General features: G+C 41.5%; 1 protein-coding gene across 4 annotated transcripts in view; it reads right to left on the bottom strand.

The window, feature by feature from the left end:
• The window catches only part of abcc9 (ATP-binding cassette, sub-family C (CFTR/MRP), member 9), an 84,387-nt gene that overhangs the window by 20,289 nt on the left and 43,909 nt on the right, over positions 1-20,189 (bottom strand). For all 4 annotated transcript variants that reach the window (XR_014600234.1, XM_084050050.1, XM_084050051.1 and 1 more), the window contains exons 19-31: positions 17,203-17,241; positions 13,514-13,615; positions 12,647-12,731; positions 12,007-12,087; positions 5,502-5,639; positions 5,078-5,203; positions 4,569-4,668; positions 4,376-4,449; positions 3,827-4,027; positions 1,952-2,109; positions 1,462-1,531; positions 849-1,006; positions 597-689 (exon numbers count right to left, since the gene is read on the bottom strand). Coding sequence is in view for 3 of the 4 variants with exons in the window: in XM_084050050.1 (XP_083906176.1) it covers positions 597-689; positions 849-1,006; positions 1,462-1,531; positions 1,952-2,109; positions 3,827-4,027; positions 4,376-4,449; positions 4,569-4,668; positions 5,078-5,203; positions 5,502-5,639; positions 12,007-12,087; positions 12,647-12,731; positions 13,514-13,615; positions 17,203-17,241 (1,425 nt within the window). In the remaining variant the exon portion in view is untranslated. The remainder of the gene's footprint in view (positions 1-596; positions 690-848; positions 1,007-1,461; positions 1,532-1,951; positions 2,110-3,826; positions 4,028-4,375; positions 4,450-4,568; positions 4,669-5,077; positions 5,204-5,501; positions 5,640-12,006; positions 12,088-12,646; positions 12,732-13,513; positions 13,616-17,202; positions 17,242-20,189) is intronic.

The raw sequence follows: 20,189 nt of genomic DNA, 5'->3' as shown, positions 1-20,189 counted from the left end.
AGTGTTGTGAAAACATTGCGGAAACAGCCAATCAACAAGCTCACTTCGCATTGCGACTAGTTGTGAGGTTGTAGATACGTTTTTTTCCGCTATTTTGTCAAAACGTTAGAAAAGGTGTGAACATTTTCCCCTATAACGACAGGCCCAAAACATGGACACCAGGTTGAAAGTGGTGAAGTGTGTCTGTGGGTTTTAGACATGTTGAACCAATGAAAAGTATTAACAAGAGCCGGTGACTAAACAATAACAAGCTTTGGACATACAAGGTGTACACAACTGACAGCGACAGAATGATGAAACGATCTCTTTCACATGACTCAAGTCAGAGGGATAATAATCACAATTTATACTACAACTACTAGTGATACTGTACGTGATAGCATCACTGTGCTAGAGAACTGATTTCATAAAACCATGTACAGTATGTACGCCTTTGAGCACATGGGTACAGTACTGTGCGCGTGTGTGTGTGTGTGTGTGTGTGTGTGTGTGTGTGTGTGTGTGTGTGTGTGTGTGTGTGTGTGTGTGTGTGTGTGTGTGTGTGTGTGTGTGTGTGTGTGTGTGTGCGTGCGCGTGTGCGTGTGTGTGTGGTGTACCTGAATGCTCTGATGGTGGTCAGACCTTCTGCCGTTTCGGAGAAGTGGCAGAGCAGAGGAAGCTGAGTAGAGTCATCAAGATCCTGGAGGTCCCTGAGAGAGAGAGAGAGAGAGAGATACATTTTCTCTTTTACAAGATTTTTTTCCCATGACCTGATTCTCATTCTGATTGTGACCATACAAATCCTAGTATTATACAAGTGTTACTGCCGCCATAGGAGAAGAGCGGCGGGCACAGTGGGCGGGACTCACTTGGAGGCGACCCGGAAGTACTTCTGTATGAAGTAGAAGGCCACGCCCAGCGGCAGCAGGGCGACCAGGAAGACGGGGGTGATGGAGGCGATGACCCCGATGGCCGACACACACAACAGAGTGGACCGAGTCAACGACTCTAATGTAGGAGGAATATGCTGATGGGGAGATGAGGAGAGGGGGGTGGGGGGAGAGAGAGAGTGACACACACACACACACACACACACACAGGCAGAGAGAGTGAGCGAGAGGAACAGAGAGAACAAGCGAGAGAGAGAGAGAGAGAGAGAGAGAGAGAGAGAGAGAGAGAGAGAGAGAGAGAGAGAGAGAACAGAGAAGGAATGAGAAAGAAAAGTGATAGAAGGAATAAGGATAAAAGATGATGGTGTCAGTGAGTGAGAGAGGGGGGGTGATGAAGAAAGTGAACCACATACGATATCTGTTATTTTATTTAGATTAGCATCTGTTTATTTTAATTAACAATAAATGATGCATAATGAAAGAAAATACAAACAAAAATAAATCAGATCAGTTCATCTTATGAGCCTATGGCTGACACACAGTGACACAGTGACACACACACGCGCGCATGTACACACATACACTTCAGTACCTGGTCTATGATGTTGGTGTCAGCTGAAAACCTGTTGAGAATCTGACCCAGAGGAGTAACATCAAAGAACCTGAGGAGACACACCATGATGATGAAGAGGAAGAGGAAGAGGAAGAGGAAGAGGAAGAGGATGATGATGATGATGATGATGATGATGATGATGATGATGATGATGACAAGAGATCAGCCATGTGTGTGTTTGATGTGTCCGTGAGAATATAAATGTGTTTATGTGTGTGTGTGTGTGTGTGTGTGTGTGTGTGTGTGTGTGTGTGTGTGTGTGTGCCCTTCTGCATGATTGTGTTGTGTTTTTATTTCAGCCCGATTGTGTGTGCACACGTGTGTGCTTTAGTGGTGTGCATGTCTATAACTAAGTGTATTCCTGCGTGCGTGTGCGTATCGCCTCATCTGGTGGGGGCATGGATGATCTTGTTGAGCAGGTCACGGTGCAGGTTGGAGTGTGTGTGTGTGTGTGTGTGTGTGTGTGTACCTGATGGGAGCGTGTATAATCTTGTTGAGCAGGTTATGGTGCAGGTTGGTGGCCGCAGACAGACCCAGGAACTCCACAGTCAGAGAGGTGATGAGACACAGAGTGATGCCCGCTCCACACAGGATGATGAACGCACGCAAGTAGTACGATGCTTCACTCTGCGGAAAGACGGCTCACAATTTAACTCTGACAGCTTATATATCTTCCCATATTGGTTCTCTATCAAATATGCGTGCAAGGTTTATTACCGAAGGCTGTAGGAATCAACCCTCTACAGTCTACACCCTCTATAATGATACAGCCTAGATTACAATGGTTCCGCTTAAAACAGGTGGAAACGCGGGTCGGTTCACTTCGCTATTAACAAATCCACAGAGCGCTCCCCTGGCGCAATCATAACTGCGGTGTCAGAATGCACACCGCAGGAGTCTGACACCGCAGCGCTTTGTGGATTCGTCTATAGCACCAAGGTTCCAAGAATCCTGAACGGAACCGGTGCTAGAAACAAAGTTATTTTGGCAGAAAAAGGGCCTAACGGTGCGTTTTAACAGCGGGCAACTCTGGGCGATGCCGGGCGATATCGCCCAAAAAGATAAAGAAAATCCATCTTTCATCGCCCCCCCGCCCACTTCGCCCGATCGCCAGCTCTCATAGACTTTCATTATATTTTGGGCGATGTTGCCCGGCATCGCCCGAGAGTTGCCCGCTGTTAAAACGCAGGGTCAGAGTTAGTTAGAGGGGGGCGTTTAACTGTGAGAGGGTAGACGCAACTCTGGCGGCTAGGAAGCAAACAAAGTGGAATCTTAAGGGGGAAATGTGGCTCTATATTCTAAACCACAGTTAAATTTTACTTTTGTTTCACTTAAAATAAACAAAAGGCTTTGCTCTGAAACTGTAGCTGATAAAGAGACAACTAGGAAACCAAACCACAAGGCGGTGGAAAATATTTCCAGAAAGACAGATGACTGTTTAACCTTACTGAATGCTGCTGGCCTTGTAAGCTCCACAGTACGTCTGTACCCACTACCCAGATGGTTTGCTAGTCTAATCGTTGCGTTCAACTGCCAATGTCGCTTTAACATGACACTATTTTGTCAGGTATGTGACAAAGTGTCGTTTATGATTAAATGTATGTTATCAAAGAGTTGCATTTGATAACGGCTGTGTTTGGAGAAAAAACGAAATTAGTTGATGCTTCATATCCATATGAGTAAAATGTCCAGGCTGATTTGTTTATTTCTGGAACACAGTTCTTATATGACGTGATCTGAGGTTCCCCTATGGGAAATCCAATACCAAAATTAACGCTGTGACGCAGGGGGATAGCGGCCTCTAGCGGCAGTGATGTCAGACTTCGATGCTCTATAACAAAAACTATAATTATATTGTTTACTATGGTCTTCTTATTTATAGTTGTGGTGTGGAATCTATAGCTGTGTTACAGTTGTAGAGTGCTTGTTGTGAACGGCCCTTAACCCCTGTTGCATCATATGTTGACGATGACAAAAACTATTTACGATTCTAAGCCTGTCGGTACGCAAGTTAACGCAACTACAACGGCGCTGAGTTGGCATAAGCAGACTTCACACGCGCGGGCACTCGCTCAGCTAGCACCTCGCTCTGCCGTGTCTCTTGGGACTGAAACCTACTTCTGATGCCTGCCTTGTTTTAAATGTTTTTTACCAGTTGAGAGCGAGCATTCCGTTGTGAGTCAAGTGACGTGAGACTACCATGAACGTTGAAAAGCGACACAACTGCGGTTCCGGGACTCGTTAACGTTAACATTTTGCTGATTTTATTTAACAATGGCAGATATGAAGGGGTCATAGAGGAAATGTGGTAAAAAAAAAATACTCTAAGGATTCTACTACGTACATCAGGATCACTGACGGCAGAAGCTGTGACGTTGACACCATCCGGCGATCCGGTGACGTCGGTGGCCCCCGTTCTGGTGTAATTGGTCCAGAAGGCCAGGCAGTAGTCGATGGCCACCATGACGGAGTGTTTGAGCAGTTTGGAGAAGACCATGAGAAAGATCATGAAGAACCCACCTGAGGACAGGTAACGCCAACACACCTGAAAACATAACACCAACGCATGGATGGATGGTTGGATGGATGGATGCCTTTTACCCGGTATCTTATCATTTAAATGTGCAGATTGTTATTTAGACAGGTTGTTTAGACAGATGCTATGTTCAGTGTTTACCTGGTATGTTATAGTTTCAATGTACGCATTGTTATTTAGATAGCATGTTGTTTAGACCAGTGATTCTCAAAGTGGTTTAGCACCCGTGAGCACAAACATAAATCGGTGTCTATGTGTATATTTATGTATATGTATGTATGTACTGTATGTATGTATGTATGTATGTACTGTATGTATGGATGGATGGATGGATGGATGGATGGATGGATGGATTACCTTCCAGGGGATCTTAGATCGTCTATTGGTGGTGGTGGACATGTTGTCATCTTCCTCCTCTTCTTCCTCTTCCTCTGAGAAGATGGGAACCAGTTTCAACATGTTTATACTTCATTCTTTATCGCATGGTGTGACTATTCTCATGGTCAGTGTGTGTGTGCCATGAATCTATCTGGCTCAGGATGTGCTATACCTTCATCTTCATCATCTATCTGGCTCTTGGTTTCTCTGGAGTAGAAGGCTCTCCTCAGAGTTTTCCTCTCCAGGGTGGTCTGACTGTCCACCTCGATGTCCTACACACAGTGTACACACACAATAGACACAAGGAGGGCTGCAACAGTTAATCAAACTAAACGATTTAATCAATTATTGGAAATAAATAAATTGACACTCGATAATTGATTAAAATACTCAATTCATAATGGATCCTTATTTTGAGCATTAAAGCATTAAAGGCAACAATCTTCCAAAAATGTCAACAATAGTGAAAATAGCCAATCTACAAGCCCACTAGATCTGCTATTTTCACTATTTTTTGCAAGACACCAGTGTGTGTGTGTGTGTGTGTGTGTGTGTGTGTGTGTGTGTGTGTGTGTGTGTGTGTGTGTGTGTGTGTGTGTGTGTGTGTGTGAGAGAGCGTGTGTGTGTGTGTGTGTGTGTGTGTGTGTGTGTGTGTGTGTGAGAGCGTGTGTGTGTGTATACCTTCTCCAGTTCCTGGTCCTGTCTGTTCATCAGTGTTTTCCAGTGTTCGTACAGCTCCACATCATGCGTCTGAATGTCCTTCAGAGTTCCCTCTCTGAGCACAGAGCCGTCCTTCATGGCTAGAATCTACACAAACACACCCGCGCGCGCACACACAGAATCAGAAGGTTCCCACTAACCGTTCCTATATAAGTAAGTTGGTGCCTTTTACGGTTTCTAAGTTTATAAGGTCCTAGCCCTAGGACTGATACAGCTGATGGAAAGCTGAAGTGCCACCACTGAAATGTCCCGGTGAAGCAGGTCGTTGAAGGAACTCACCATATCAAACATGCACTAAACATGGTTGTCAAAGTATTTGCCCTGCAGGGCAAGTAGAAAAAAACGGGGGAAAAATGCGATTTTGGGGACGTAGTGCCGTTCTTACCCAGTCAGCATGGATGAGGTACTGTAGTTTATGAGTAACCAGCACCACGGTGCGCTTGTCGTCCTGAAGGAACTTGAGGATTCCTTCCTGCATCAGGTGATCACTGAGGTGGATGTCCAACGCTGAGAATGGATCGTCCTGAAAGGAGAGAGAGAGAGAGAGAGAGAGAGAGAGAGAGAGAGAGAGAGAGAGAGAGAGAGAGAGAGAGAGAGAGAGAGAGAGAGAGAGAGAGAGAGAGAGAGTGCGTTACTGAAAGGCATCGTGACACGTTGTCAGCTTGTACATAGGCTATTTCCCCTATTTTCTAAAACCTTTGAATGTCTTGATTATTATAATTTTTATGTCTATGAGATTCCCAACATAGGTACTATATGCGAGGTTGAAAGTAGTTTAAAAAATACAATACCTGTACAGTGCAGGTTCACTGCTGAACACTGTATTGTGATTTGTGCTGCTCTATTTACAAACTGCACACATACTGTGGTAACCTACTATCAACAGCTAAACATTGGACAGTGAGATAGTTAAAAACTCTTCCCTGGAGATAGTCAAATGAATAAGCAGCAGTGATTCCTGGAAAGCAGTGTGTGACCTTTAATAATTTCCAATTCACTTGGAAATTCTCTTTGTAGTGAGGCCAAAGTCTGACTTAAAACAGCCGTAGTGATTTAAGTGCGCTTTGCTTTTACTGTTGCTGAAGCAACTTTCTCTGGGTAATTTACAGTGTTGTATCTACAGATATGCTTTTATTCATATCAACATCACGTTTGCTTACACTGGACTAGAACACAACTACAGCGTCATACAAACCCAGCATGGTACAGTACAAACCAGCTCATGTGTCCGCCCTGATGCTGGGAGGTCAGGGTGCAATCCTATAAAAATGGTACCCAATGCCTTCCTGCTTGGCCCTCCGCATCAAGGGTTGGATTGGGGTTAAGTACTAGTGTCATGTCCAGGGGCAGGGGGTGTACTTATACATCATGGCTGAGGGATGTACTTGTATCAAGCCACCTCACGCTACGGAAACAGGAGATAAGACTCCTGACCTATGGGCCACTTGGTTCTGGAACCTACTACTTACAGTACTTACTTACTTAATTACTTACAGTAGAGCACAGCCACTGCTGCCTGGGGCGCTTCCGTCCACATGCAAAACTATTCATTTAATATAAAAGAAATTCTGCCTGGTTAGATCATAATGGTATTAAAGATGACATGCTTCAGGAGGAATTGCTGTGTACCATATCAGCCCAAGCCACAATGGTATTACTCTTTTTAGATCCACAAGCTCTTTATTCTCCTGTTCTTTACATACTTATACAGTACAGTTGTACAGTATACTGCTAGGCGGCTGCAGTTATGATTTGACCCAAAAAAAATTGCAACAAAAGGTTTCTCAATGGTTTATTGTAGTATCAGGTGTACTTAATAACATATCAAAAGTTTACCAAAATCGGACCACTAGAAAGGTCCGATTTTCAAAATGGCCGCCGTCAGATCCTTAAAATACCATTACTCCTGTATTATTCATCCTAGACAAGTAATTTTGGTGCCTAACCCCAGGTTTTGGTGATCTTGGATCTAATTAGCATAATATAAATTATATTCAAGTGATTACAAGTATATAATTATAAAGCAATTGGTTATAAGCATGGTTATAAGCATATTTAACAATGTAATTGGACATTTCTCCCTTTTCTACGTGCCATAATGCCCAGGATTGGTGAATTCATCACCTATACATGAATTCACTGTTGAAGCTTTCAGGAGATTTCTTTTGATAACAATAAGGAATAAATTCATTATTATTGGGTGGTACTGTGAAAACATGGCTGTAACTCACAGACTGGGAATGTTACACAAATCTTGGAAGAAATTCCTTACAGAGAAGTTTCTTCACTATTTTGTTTGTAAAGGTGTCTGCCAAAAAATAAAACAATAATCCTAGTCCCCTAGGGCAGTGGTTCCCAAACTGGGGGTCAGCCCCCCCCCCCCCCTAATTGCAAAACAAATAATTGCTAAACGTTTTGTTGCAATTAGTTTTGGGTTAGGTGCTTTTTTTTCATAACTGCAGCCGCCTACTGAGAAATGACAGATGTGAAACCTTCTGCAACCACCATCGAATCGAAAACATTGAACTATAGTTGAACTATTTCTGCATTGGCTTGTCTTGCACTGTGGGAACAAACACACCATCTTGTTTTGAAAGGGTAAAGTTGTTGATTGTGTGTGTTGGTGGTACATATGAAACTGCAGCTAACAGCTCTGTCTGGTGTAGTGTAGAGAGCATAGCTCGAGAGGAGATGATGAGGTCACAGAGAAGGCTGTTGATCATGATGAGAAAGGACAGATGTGAAACCTTCAACCTAACCACATCCGCCTTGCAAACACCTGCCTCTCTGCAACCACCATCGAATCGAAAACATTGAACTGTAGTTGAACTATTCTGCATTGGCTTGTCTTGCACTGTGGGAACAAACACCATCATCTTGTTTTCAAACGGTAAAGTTGATGATTGTGCGTGTTGGTGGTACATATGAAACTGCAGCTAACAGCTCTGTCTGGTGTAATGTAGAGAGCATAGCTCGAGGGGACACTTGTCATGTAATTATTGGCAGAAATGTTTATTAATTGCAAAAATAGCAGATCTACAAGGACACACCACATCACAATGACACTGAGTTGTGAGAAGGTATATAGTTATTTTTGTGTGACATAATCGTATGACTAAAGTATAAAATAGGGCTTAAGTGCTTAATATAAGCATCTAATCAATCAATTGGGATAGTATAGGATTATTATTGTTTGCCACACTTAGATATCTAGACATAATTACTTGCAACACACATGCAGAGTTTGCTGTTTAATGTTCTTCAAATAGCTAGCAACTATTCTGAACCATTTTGTGATAGAAACCAGGAAGGCAAAGTCCTCAGTTGTGCTCACGACATCACCTTCGTCACATGCTAAACTGTCCTACAAGTCCCATCAGATTCTCTCTCTCTCTCTCTCTCTTTTAGTATAGATAGACACTAACTCTGGAGGGTATTGAACCTCCAGAGTTACACACACACACACACACACACACACACACACACACACACACACACACATATATATATCTATATATATATATATATATATATCTATATATATATATATATATATATATATATATATATATATCTATATCTATATCTATATCTATATATATATATATATATATATATACATACACACATATATACATATGTACATATATACATATATAGGCTACATACATACATACATACACACACACACACACACACACACACACACACACACACACACACACACACACACACACACACACACACACACACACACACACACACACACACACACACACACACACACACACACACACACACACACACACTTTTCACAATTATCTAATTGTATCTCTGCAATTTGGACAATTCCAGTGGATGTCTAGGCCCCCAAAACATAGGGTAAGACACAAAAGGTACTTGTCTAGGATAAATAATGAAGGAGTTAGGTTATTTTAAAGATTTTTTGGGCATCTTGGACGCCATCTTGAAAATAACACCTTTCCAGTGCTCAAACTTTGGTAAACTTTGAGTATGTTTTTAGGGACACCTAATACTGCAAGAAACAGTTGAAAAACGTTTTGTTGCAATTAGTTTTGGGTTAGGTGCTTTTTTTTCATAACTGCAGCCGCCTATGCTTGCCATGCCATGGTAAGCAGTGGTTGCATGTGCACCACTAGCAGTTTTTTTTCTGCAGCCTAGTAAGTTAAATCCTCAGTGCTGATTTAACTCAGAAGAGTATACAATGGGAATGGGTCCATTAGGTTCCATTTGTACACTGATCAAGGATTTCACATGTGTATTCAACATACGACCCCTGTCAGAAACTGCAAGGTTCATTTCCCCTCCGCTCCACAAGGAGACACCACAATGGGATTCAGACTGGTACCTGTGGTGGTGACCTCACTTCCTCCCACTATAAAAGCAGGACTGGATTCCCATTCTCCCCTTGTCCTTTGTTTCCAAACATATGCGGCCGGCCTGTGTGTTTGCTGTGTGCTGCCCATGTTCTGATGTTTGCCATGCGTCTGTTAAACCTGGTATAATGTAAGTTCCAGTGTTTTACTTCTAGTGATGTGGATATATGACTATGTTGAAGAATTGATGAACTTGAGTTAAATGGATATTTAGATGTTTAATATTATGAAGTAAATACTTGGCCAATTATTATTTTGATGATATACCTTAATGTATAATATAATTTAAAGGCCATATTTATGTTTGATATTTTATCTGGCATGATATTATAATTTGTTTCTTTGTCTTTGTTTAGAACCATGGCATCATCATGAAAACCTACTGCAATACTATTCATCAGTATCCTGCTAAATAAACTGGATATTTGATTGCAACCTTTGTTTCCTGGTGGTTTGTGGCTCCCGTATGAACTTTAAATCCTAACAACCCCAGGTAAAAATGTGCATTTGCAAGCTATCTATGGAATGGAATGTCCCTGGAATCTGGACTAACCATTAAAGCATCCTCGAGATAGAGTCGAGCAGCGTGATAAAATAGCTGTGGTGGCATGCGAATGGACCCGAGGGGGACACGCGTAATGTTGTCAGCATAGAGATTAAACCGATCGTTTTATTTTATTTCAAAACGACTCCAAAACAAGATGAGGGACAATGTAACTGCTTATTCACTGGGGGGGGGGGAGTAGACTGGAGACCTGAACTCAGTGCACTATGATGTTTCCCGACAAAATAAAAACACTGACAACTCGCAAATCACGTTACACGCAATGCATCTCGGTTGGCGGTTTCACCATGGGCGTGGAAATTGACACTGGTCATGAGTTTGTGTGTGTGTGTGCGTGCGCGCATACGTATGTGTGTGCGTGTGGTTTGTGTGTGGGGATGGCTGATTTATCCTGTGTGTATCAATTAGCTCAATGCCAACTGGTATGCAGTCACACCTAGATCTGAGTCCAATTATTTGGACTCGGTCAGATGTGACTGCTTAAAATAGCCATCCAGCATACAAAAGTGATACACAGGCACAGCATGTGCAACAGGCTCTGTGCATACAGTAACTGTAGTCCCAGGTTTCTATACGGTGGCATATAGCTAATAGCTTTGTTTGATTGGCTCAGCAGAAGATTTGACAGGAAACACATATGACACCTGCGTAATGTGTTTCCCCTTTAAATATCAAGCCGGGAAACTACAAGTGGCGTAGGAAATGTGACATAATAAATGTAGCTATTCGTCTCTGTGGGATGGAAAGCTTGTACATGTACAGTATGTATGTCCAAAAAAACTGTTACTTTTCCAATTTATCCAATGTAGTTATTATTTAGTCACAAGCTCTTGTTAATTCTATTCATTGGTTCAATATTTATAAAACCGACAGACGCACTTAACCAGTTTTACTGTTAAAATGAAGTGAATAGTGAATTGTGAGCTTGTAGATCGGCTATTTTTTCTATTTAATTAAGCATTAATCTGTGAAAAAAACATACAATGTTGAAGGCCGACAGTGACGTATAATAGTGGCCTATGAGAAACAAAATGTGGTTAAAGATACTTTCTGGCAAATTGTCCCTTGATGTAATTTCCAAATAGTGTTTGTATGATAAAGTGCTTTGCTTAGTATGCTGGTTGAGAGAGCTGTGGTGACACAGTTGTTCTGTTCTACTAGGTGTTTGCTATTGGGAGGTAATAGTGCAGTAGGTGTGTCTGGTAGTGTGTTAATGGAGTTACAGCTGTGTCATTGTTTGATATAATTCATGTTGTGTCTGTATGACGCGCTGTATAATCTCCCCATCAGATATGGGAGCTTTCACAGTCCGGCTGTATTTCAGTCACACCCCAAATGATTGTTTAAGGAAGCATCTCCCGTACACTCCTCTGATTACATTAGTGTCTTAATCACATCAATAATTTCTATTATTGTTATTCAACACATCGGTACGCGTGATAAGGCGTATGAGAGAATGTCTGAGATGGTATCTGACGGGGTGTGACCGTGTATTCCTGACACAAAATTAAATCTGGTGGTGGCATCATGGAACTGATGTAACGTTTGAAAGCATCACGGAAAATAATTAATCGTTCATAAAGACAATGTTTTCAACCGTCCACTCAGTGAAAAACACATTCCACGTGAATGTTTCAAAAGCAAAAACGAACATATTTCTATATTACATTTCTGTATTTGAATACCAGGACAGCTCCAAAGTGTCCTTGAGCAAGACACAAACTCCTGCTCCCGATGAGCAGGTTGGTGCCGATTTCCTCTGCCAGTGGTACAGAATGGGTGAATGTAGTGCACACTGTAAAGCGCTTTGTATAAAGGCACTATATAAATGCACCATTTACCATTTATATTCTGTATGAATAGACCATTTACAATTAAACTACTACGTTAAAAGTTGCTCCCAAACATTGGGTACATTCAGAACTCACCAAGAAGACGATGTTGGTGTTCTGATACAGAGCTCTGGCCACGCAGATCCTCTGTCTCTGACCCCCGCTTAGGTTGATGCCCTGAAACGTTATGATCCTGTTCATTATAATAACTGTATACACAGTAAAATCCTCAGTGTTCATTTAAGACACTCTGAAGAGCGTAATCATTGCTATAGAGTGTTTGTTCAGTAACAGGGGTCTCCCCATCTCTCCAGCTCTATATTAAACAGAAAATACATTTTCTGGTCATTATGAATTTCATCCAATCAGGATAGAGAACCGTACAAAGATAATTTATTTCATCACTTCCAACTGACGTTGATGACGTTGGTATCCCAGCCTGAAAACTGTATTTTCTGTTTTCTAAACTAAGAGCAGGAGGGACGGGTGTTATTGCACAACGACCTATAGCAATGATTGCTGTGATAATATAGAGCTCTTTAACACTTATTTTAAGTTTAATTAGATTGAGATTTTACTGTGTAGCCTCTTTCATATTATGTCAAATGAGCATCAACGTTCCTTAAGAATATTGAGAATAATCGAAAAATATAAAGAAAACATTGTTATTATGTGTTATATAACAATATAACGATCATTATTCTGCTGTAATATACAGGTTATGTATGTGTTATACCCTCTCTCCAATCTCCGTCTGGTCTCCAAAGGGCAGCAGGTCAATGTCTGGCTGCAGAGAACAGGCATCAATCACTGCCTTGTACCTGAAACACAGCAAACACTGTAAAAAAACACCTCATAAAGCAGTGGCTCAGTCTGAACCTTTTTTAGTTACAGACCCCCAGTTTGATATGCATCAGGACACAGACTCCCATTTCGCTGAGACCACCATTCTACACTATAAAATCCTCAGTGCTTATTTGAGAGTTACGGACCCCTTAAATGTCCATTTGGACCCCCTGGTGGTCCTCGGACCAACGTTGAGAAACAGTGTCATAAAGCATCTGAATATTCAGCGCTAAATATAGAAGCAGAATAAGGATCATAAAAGAATTGCCTGGAACTCCCTTATCCCATTAAAACAGGGAACGCATCTGTGTAACCACTTTATCCATTATTTTATACTTTGGCTATTCAAAAATAGCAGATATACAAGCTCATAGCGCGGTGAGCTCATAGCGCTATGAGCTTTTTGAATAGCCAAAGTATAAGATAATGGTTAAAGTGGTTCAAATCTAAAATGACAGATGCTTTCCCCGTCTTGAGAACCACCATTGAGAACAACCACTAGTTAGTAGGGTCTAGCGGTCAATGTATGCTTTGCGCGATGAGTGTTTAGCGGCGTGTTACGTGACGAGAGTGACGTCAAAACGATAAAAATGTGTCGTGGCGGACCTTCTCAGAAGGAACGGTCGCATATGGTTGGGAAGGCGAAGTAAGCTCTGTTACAGCTTTCACTTGTATACATTTTTGTGGTGACGCAGACAGACTCAAAACGCTCAAATGACGCTCAAAGCATAGTACTGTACATTGAGCTTTACTGTACCTCTGCTTGCTGAAGGGACTGCCAAAGGTGATGTTCTCCTCCACTGTAGCGTTGAGCAGCCAGGACTTCTGGGCAGCGTAGGCCACGGAGTACCTGTTCTTACTGAGGCATCATGGGAAATGGAGGCAAACAGAGAGAGAGAGAGAGAGAGAGGGTGAGAACTACAGGTCCTGTATTCATAAAGCTCTGTAGGAACAAGGGTGCTTTTAATCTAAATGTTTTAAAATAATATTTCTCTCTTTTGAGCTAAATCTTAAAGGTTCACTCACTAATCCTCCTTATAATAAGATGGCACCATTTATGTCTGCTCTCAGAATTCAAAAATCTGCCTACCAGTGACATCCTCGATAAGCAGGCAAGATTTCAAACTTCTTATTTTTTTGTATTATTATTAATGTAAGAACAATGGCTTCTATTTCAGCATGCTAACTCTCCAGGAATTGAAAGGCTCTAGTTTCTATTAGCTTGGATTTCCCATTGATGATGTCATTGGTAGGCAGGTTTCTGAACTGTCCACAGCCCACCTCTGAGACACAGAGTGAAAAGACAGAAAATGGTGGCAGCTTATATTGAGCATTGGTGAGGACCAATTATATGAAGGTTGAAAATGGGTGAATCTTTCCTTTCAGTTGTAAAAGTTGTTTTAAGAACACTCTTGTTTTAAGACACTTTATGAAGAATTGCAGAGGGGAGAGGGAATAAATATCTTCAGAAGATATCACACTCAACCACAAAATAAAGAAAGCATTGTGAGGAAACATAGATTATGGATTGGGTTAATGATAAACCGCACATCAAATAACAACAACAACAGCCAACGACCACAAGAATGACGGCTGAAGCATCACCAACATCCAGTGGTGGAAAGTAACTTTGTGCATTTACTCAAGTACTGTACTTGAGTACAACCTGAGTATTTCCAGTTTTTTCAATATTTCATACTTCACTACATCTCTGACGAAAACCAATAAAGCTCTTCGGCTATGTTATTATACATTTTGAAATATATTTGTGAAATGTGATTGCATAACCTAGTACTTCTACGTAAAGTATACTTTGATGCCAATACTTTTCTTTTACTCAAGTAAAACTTTGAATACACTCCTTTTTTACTCGTAATAGAGTATTTCTGCATTGTGGTATTGATACTTTTACTTAAGTAATAAGTCAGAGTACTTCTTCCACCACTGCCAACATCTATAAAAACATCAACAACAGCTTTGCTGGGAGTCCAAACCTAAACCTGTGCTGCTTGTAAGTCCAACAGTCTGGAGGATTATGAGTTCAGTTTATGGTGTTTTGCATAAGAAAAGAAAAGAAAAGAAAAGAAAAGAAAAAACGTTTAGGGTCATATTAGAAAATACACCTTTTCTTGTTCAGTGTCACACTAACGGCCATTAATGTGTCAATTATGATTATGACACAAACTTTAACTTAGCGGAAAATGTCGGGATGGAATCCCATTGTTCTCAATTATACACAGTATACCTTAGGTAGTGTCTTCTGTGTATTCTCTGCAAAATTGGATAAAGTGTACACCTGTATGTCTTCTGTGTATTCTCTGCACTCCCAGCATAATGACTCCCAGCATTACGATGCACACAGACACACAAACCAACCAGTACCACTGCTGCAAACTCAATGAACATCACCCTGATGAGTGAGAGATGATGAGCACCGTATAGAGACAGGAGATGAGGATTAGAGAGAATTTACTCCAAAAAGATGAGGATTAACTCCAAAAAGGGTTGAAGTAACGCTGGTTGGGTTGTTCCTGAACACACACACAGACATACAGTACAAGCTTTCTGAATACATACAGTATATACTGTACAAGATATAGTACAGTAAGAAAGGCATCTCTATTCTGGGGGCGAACATTTGTAAGCAGCTATTTCCACGAGTTATAAACATTTTTGAAAGTGAGCATGAAAGCGTTTTAAGTCTGTCTGTAGGGAAAATTATTGGAAAATGTTTATTTTATTTCTTCTTCATTTTTTCCCATTTCCTGAAAAGTAACCGTTTTGGACGAACAAGGTTTCTACCCAAAAGTGGAGCTGCAATTTGAGAAATTGAAATTGGCAATTTTGGCAGGTGTGCAAAATGTTCTGCCCACAACCCTCGACATATCTACTGCCATTGAGCAAGGCACTGTAGAAGACTGTGGTTGTGCAAGGCATCTCTTGTACTGTATGTGTAAATGTATGAACGTGAAGCTGTGAGCCAACGCTAGCCTGGTAAACCCTCCCTCCTGGAATCAAATGGAAATGAGATTTCCGGAGGGAGGGTTTACCAGGCTACGCCAACGCCATATCATCTGGTATAATTGTGTTAATATACACACACACACACACACTAATAGCCTACAAAAAACACGTTGCCACGTTTTGAGCTTGTAGATTGGCTATTTTCGCTATTTTTTTATTTTAATTCATACATAGGTTTCCACCCAACGATGTACACATTTTTACTTTTAACTGTTGTTGTTCATCATGTACGTAAGTGTGTTCGGGAACAGCAGAACATGCGTTACATCAACATATCTTTTTACGAGAGACCACACTGTATGAGGTTGTACTCATGTCAGATAGTGAGAGACGATAGAACATATGGATTTATAGACAGAAGAGGAAGTGGAGGGGAAACAGCAAGGGACACTTCACATCTGACACAGGAAGCAGGGAAATGGAACCTATACCTCCTGATGTCTTCACCAGACTCCTCTGTCCCTGACCAGCTGTCAAAGCCACGTCATCATGGGTTAGAATAAACTCACAGTTTGTGTAGGAAAACAGAGAGCAAGAAGGAAATAAAGAAAGCAAGAAAGCAAGAAAGAAAGAAAGAAAGAAAGAAAGATGGAGACCATGGAAGAGACGTGTGTGGAATGATATAAGCCTGTCGGCAGCTAACTGGTCAACTATATAAAGTCATCATAGTTTGACGTCTTCATGTCTGGTTTCTCATTAATATCATCTGTCGTCACATTTTGTGGTTTCCAAAAATATACCGTCATGTTGCACATAATGGTGGGAAAACTTATCCAAGTGCTGTCGAATTCATGCTGCATTTAAAGTCTCAAGCAGTATTTCAGTATTTCAGTATAATGCTGGTCATTAACGGCATAGTATGTAGTGTAGCGTTGCCCTGTGTTTACATAACAAAACAATATGTATTTAGGTGTTTTCACTGTTTGTTGTAGTAGCCCAAAAACATCCATTTCTACCAAAACCAACAGTGAAAACATCAAAAAAAACAGTGGGAAGGCAGTGTGTTTCTGCAGGTTCTGTAAACACTACCACACTCCTACATGGCTGATAACTGCTGGTATAGAGAAACATTATTGTTAAAAAATATATATACTGTATATATGTATTGTTTTGTTATGTAAAAAAGAGCAAATACTACATATTATGCCTTTAACATGCATGTTCAAATGTCATTATTATGTATCTAACATAGACCAACACCGTAGATTTGCCTGATCATTCCTATTGCTAGCTCATATCAATGATTAAGTGGGGTTGGTGTGTGTGTGTGTGTGTGTGTGTGTGTGTGTGTGTGTGTGTGTGTGTGTGTGTGTGTGTGTGTCTGTGTGTGTGTGTGTGTGTGTGTGTGTGTGTGTGTGTGTGTGTGTGTGTGTGTGTGTGTGTGTGTGTGTGTAATGAGAGTGTTTCAAAGGGATCAAATACCTTATGTTCCCTTCATGGGCCATCTCACAATCTGGAGGCCTGATATAGCAGAGGTACAGGATGCAAAGAGACACAACACAGTACACACACAGTACACACACACACGCGCACACACGCACGCACGCACACACACGCTCATCCGTACACAAAACACGTACCAGACGCACACAAAAAAATGCTCTCATGAGCATGCATACAATATACGCACACACGTGCCCAAGCGCACGTACGCACACCCGCACGCACACGCACGCACGCACGCACACACACACACACACACACACACACACACACACACACACACACACACACACACACACACACACACACACACACACACACACACACACACACACACACACAAAGCTGAGGTTAGTATACAGACATATGATACCGATGTGCACCTCCATTTATTAGTTTTAGAATTGATCATTCTTAATAATAACACCTCCTACCACCTATTTCATTATTTCACTCCACACATAAATGAGAGTAAAATAATGATCTGAAGATGCTCCATCGTTATCATACGAGAAACAACAGGGAGAGCTTATTTCAGCCTCATGTGACCCAGTGGTACACAGCAGCGTTCTGATATCGATGCTGTCGAGCAGAAACCTTGTATCTCCATATTCTCACTTTTTTTTTTTTTTCGTGAATTAGCGCCCTTCATGATCAAACTATAGACCCCTTAACAGACGACGTCACACTGATAAGAACCAGTATGCGTGCAACCAGTATGCGCGCAATGAAACCCATTCTATCAGGTCTCGCTAGGACACGCCTCACTAGCCAACACACAAGAGGGGGTTGGGTTGCACTGAAACCAGCGCACCCCAAAACAACAGGTTGGGAATTGATTGCGTGAAACAATCACCTGTGCATCCGGTCTCAATGTTAGTAAACAAATAATTGGTCTATAGCGTCACGCAAAAGCATCAAAAGTAGCAGATCTACAAGCTCTGAGCTTGTAGATCTGCTACTTTTGCTATTTTTGAATTTGAATCCTGAAAAGTCACAGTTTTGGACATACTGTATGAGGTTTCCACCCGACAGAGACGATATTAACCACCTGTACCCTAGCACCCCTATTGTGAGGGTAAAATTTGTCAAGAAAAAGCCGATCTATCCGAGCTTGTAGATCGGATATTTTCAGCGAATAGATTTGGTGTAGAGGGAAAAAAAGAGTGCACCAAGTACATAGCCAACTCAGGTCAGGTTTCTATGTATAGAAATTTGAAGTGGTTAACTCTGAAAGTGTAAGAATGGACCCATACAGGTTTATGTACTGCATAAACTGGGACTTGCTTGAAAGCTTGAAATTTAATGATTCGGTTCTGTAATCCCTGAACACGTCAGCTTCTAGGAGAAATAGCTACTGTACGTTAGATTGTAGATCGGCTAGTTTTTGTTTGTATTTTTGGCAAATGTTCCACCCAGAATATGGAAGCTAGGGCTCATGTGAGTGAGTGGTTGGTTGCCCTCTCACTTTAGAGGACAACCACTCAACCCGCCCCCCCCCCCCCCCCCCCCTCACATGGACATTGTGGGAAGGTTTAGCAGGAGGGTTAATGATAGATTCATCTTCCCCAACGGGACACACAAAAGACTGAGACAGTCTATTGTGCAGCTAGCAATGAAGATGTATAATGAAGCACGCGATGGTCGCTTGGCTCGTTCTATAGAAGAATTGCTCGGAAGTAACATCAGTTCATTACAGTATGGAAACTATCTGACATGTTTACTGTGCGTTCTCTTGTTATTTATTTTGTCCTACACTATGAAAGCATGTTGTACATTTTGTCCTTTATAGATGGTGTTTCCTTACATGTGATGCCTTTTATCCTGTAACTCTAATAATAACAATAAGTCAAGAAATTACTCCACAGACACTGAATAAAGGTTAAGTCAACATATAGCATGAGCTTATCGACGATAAGCTATTTAGAATAACTTTTAAATAGCTCTACTATTCCTAAAGTAATCAATCATCAAAATGGAGGTGTGCAAATGCCTTATTTCATGACAAAATATGTTTGGTCTATGAGGATGTAACCTAAGAACATTTTTTGCACATAATGAAAGTCTACCTCAAACTACTATTAAGTCATGTGTTGGTTTTCTGGGTGGAGGTTGTACTTTTTCTTCTATAATCTTTCTGTTCAGGCTAATGCAAATGCTTAAAAACGCTAGCTAAAACTTTAGTGTGACACAGTAGAAAAGTACTGAAGAATTTGAAGATGAAATAGCACTGCTATTAGTCTCTTTTACCACAACTTGTAGTGGTAATGTTATGGCATTGGTAAACTTTGGTATTTATATTTTTACAAGCTATAGATATCATTTTAGTCAGTCTATCTATTGTCAATGTCCCCCAATGCTAATCATTGATCCATCCCCAGCTATATCTACTGAGAGATGGTCAGAATGGATGACAGGTGGGGTGATGTTAAATGAGACACTGAAATGAATGACAGTGAAGGTTAAGCACAGTTTGTGAGTGTTAATCAACAAAACAGCGAGGAAGATGAGATTTGGATTAGCATTGTGGTTAACACTCATATTCACGCGCGCACACGCACGTGCACACGCACGTGCACACACGCACGCACGCACGCACGCACGCACGCACGCACGCACGCACACACACACACACACACACACACACAGTGTGTAGAGTGCAGACAAGATGACAACGCCAACGTGGACAATACAAAAGCTTGATGGAACACTGAACAGGGACCACGGCGAAAGGTGTTTGAATCCTGCACGGTGCCTCCGGCTGGGCCAGCGAACACAACGGGCTGTGTTCGTGGGTGGGAAGCCTGGCTCTGTCGCGGCACTGACTACTACAGTATGGTCAGGGTGCCTATTCAGCGGGGGGAGAAACTGGGAGGGAGAGCATGTTACTCTGAATGCATTACATCCTCCCAGTGAAACACCTCGTTGTCAGGTGAAAATAAGTGGCTAGCGATGTCAGGTGTTAT

This window comes from Gymnoscopelus microlampas (assembly GCF_963454915.1).
Source record: "Gymnoscopelus microlampas genome assembly, chromosome: 23".
In the NCBI taxonomy this organism is placed as follows: Eukaryota; Metazoa; Chordata; class Actinopteri; order Myctophiformes; family Myctophidae; genus Gymnoscopelus; species Gymnoscopelus microlampas.
Note: the sequence above shows the minus strand (reverse complement) of the source record. Positions and strands in the feature narration are given on the sequence as shown.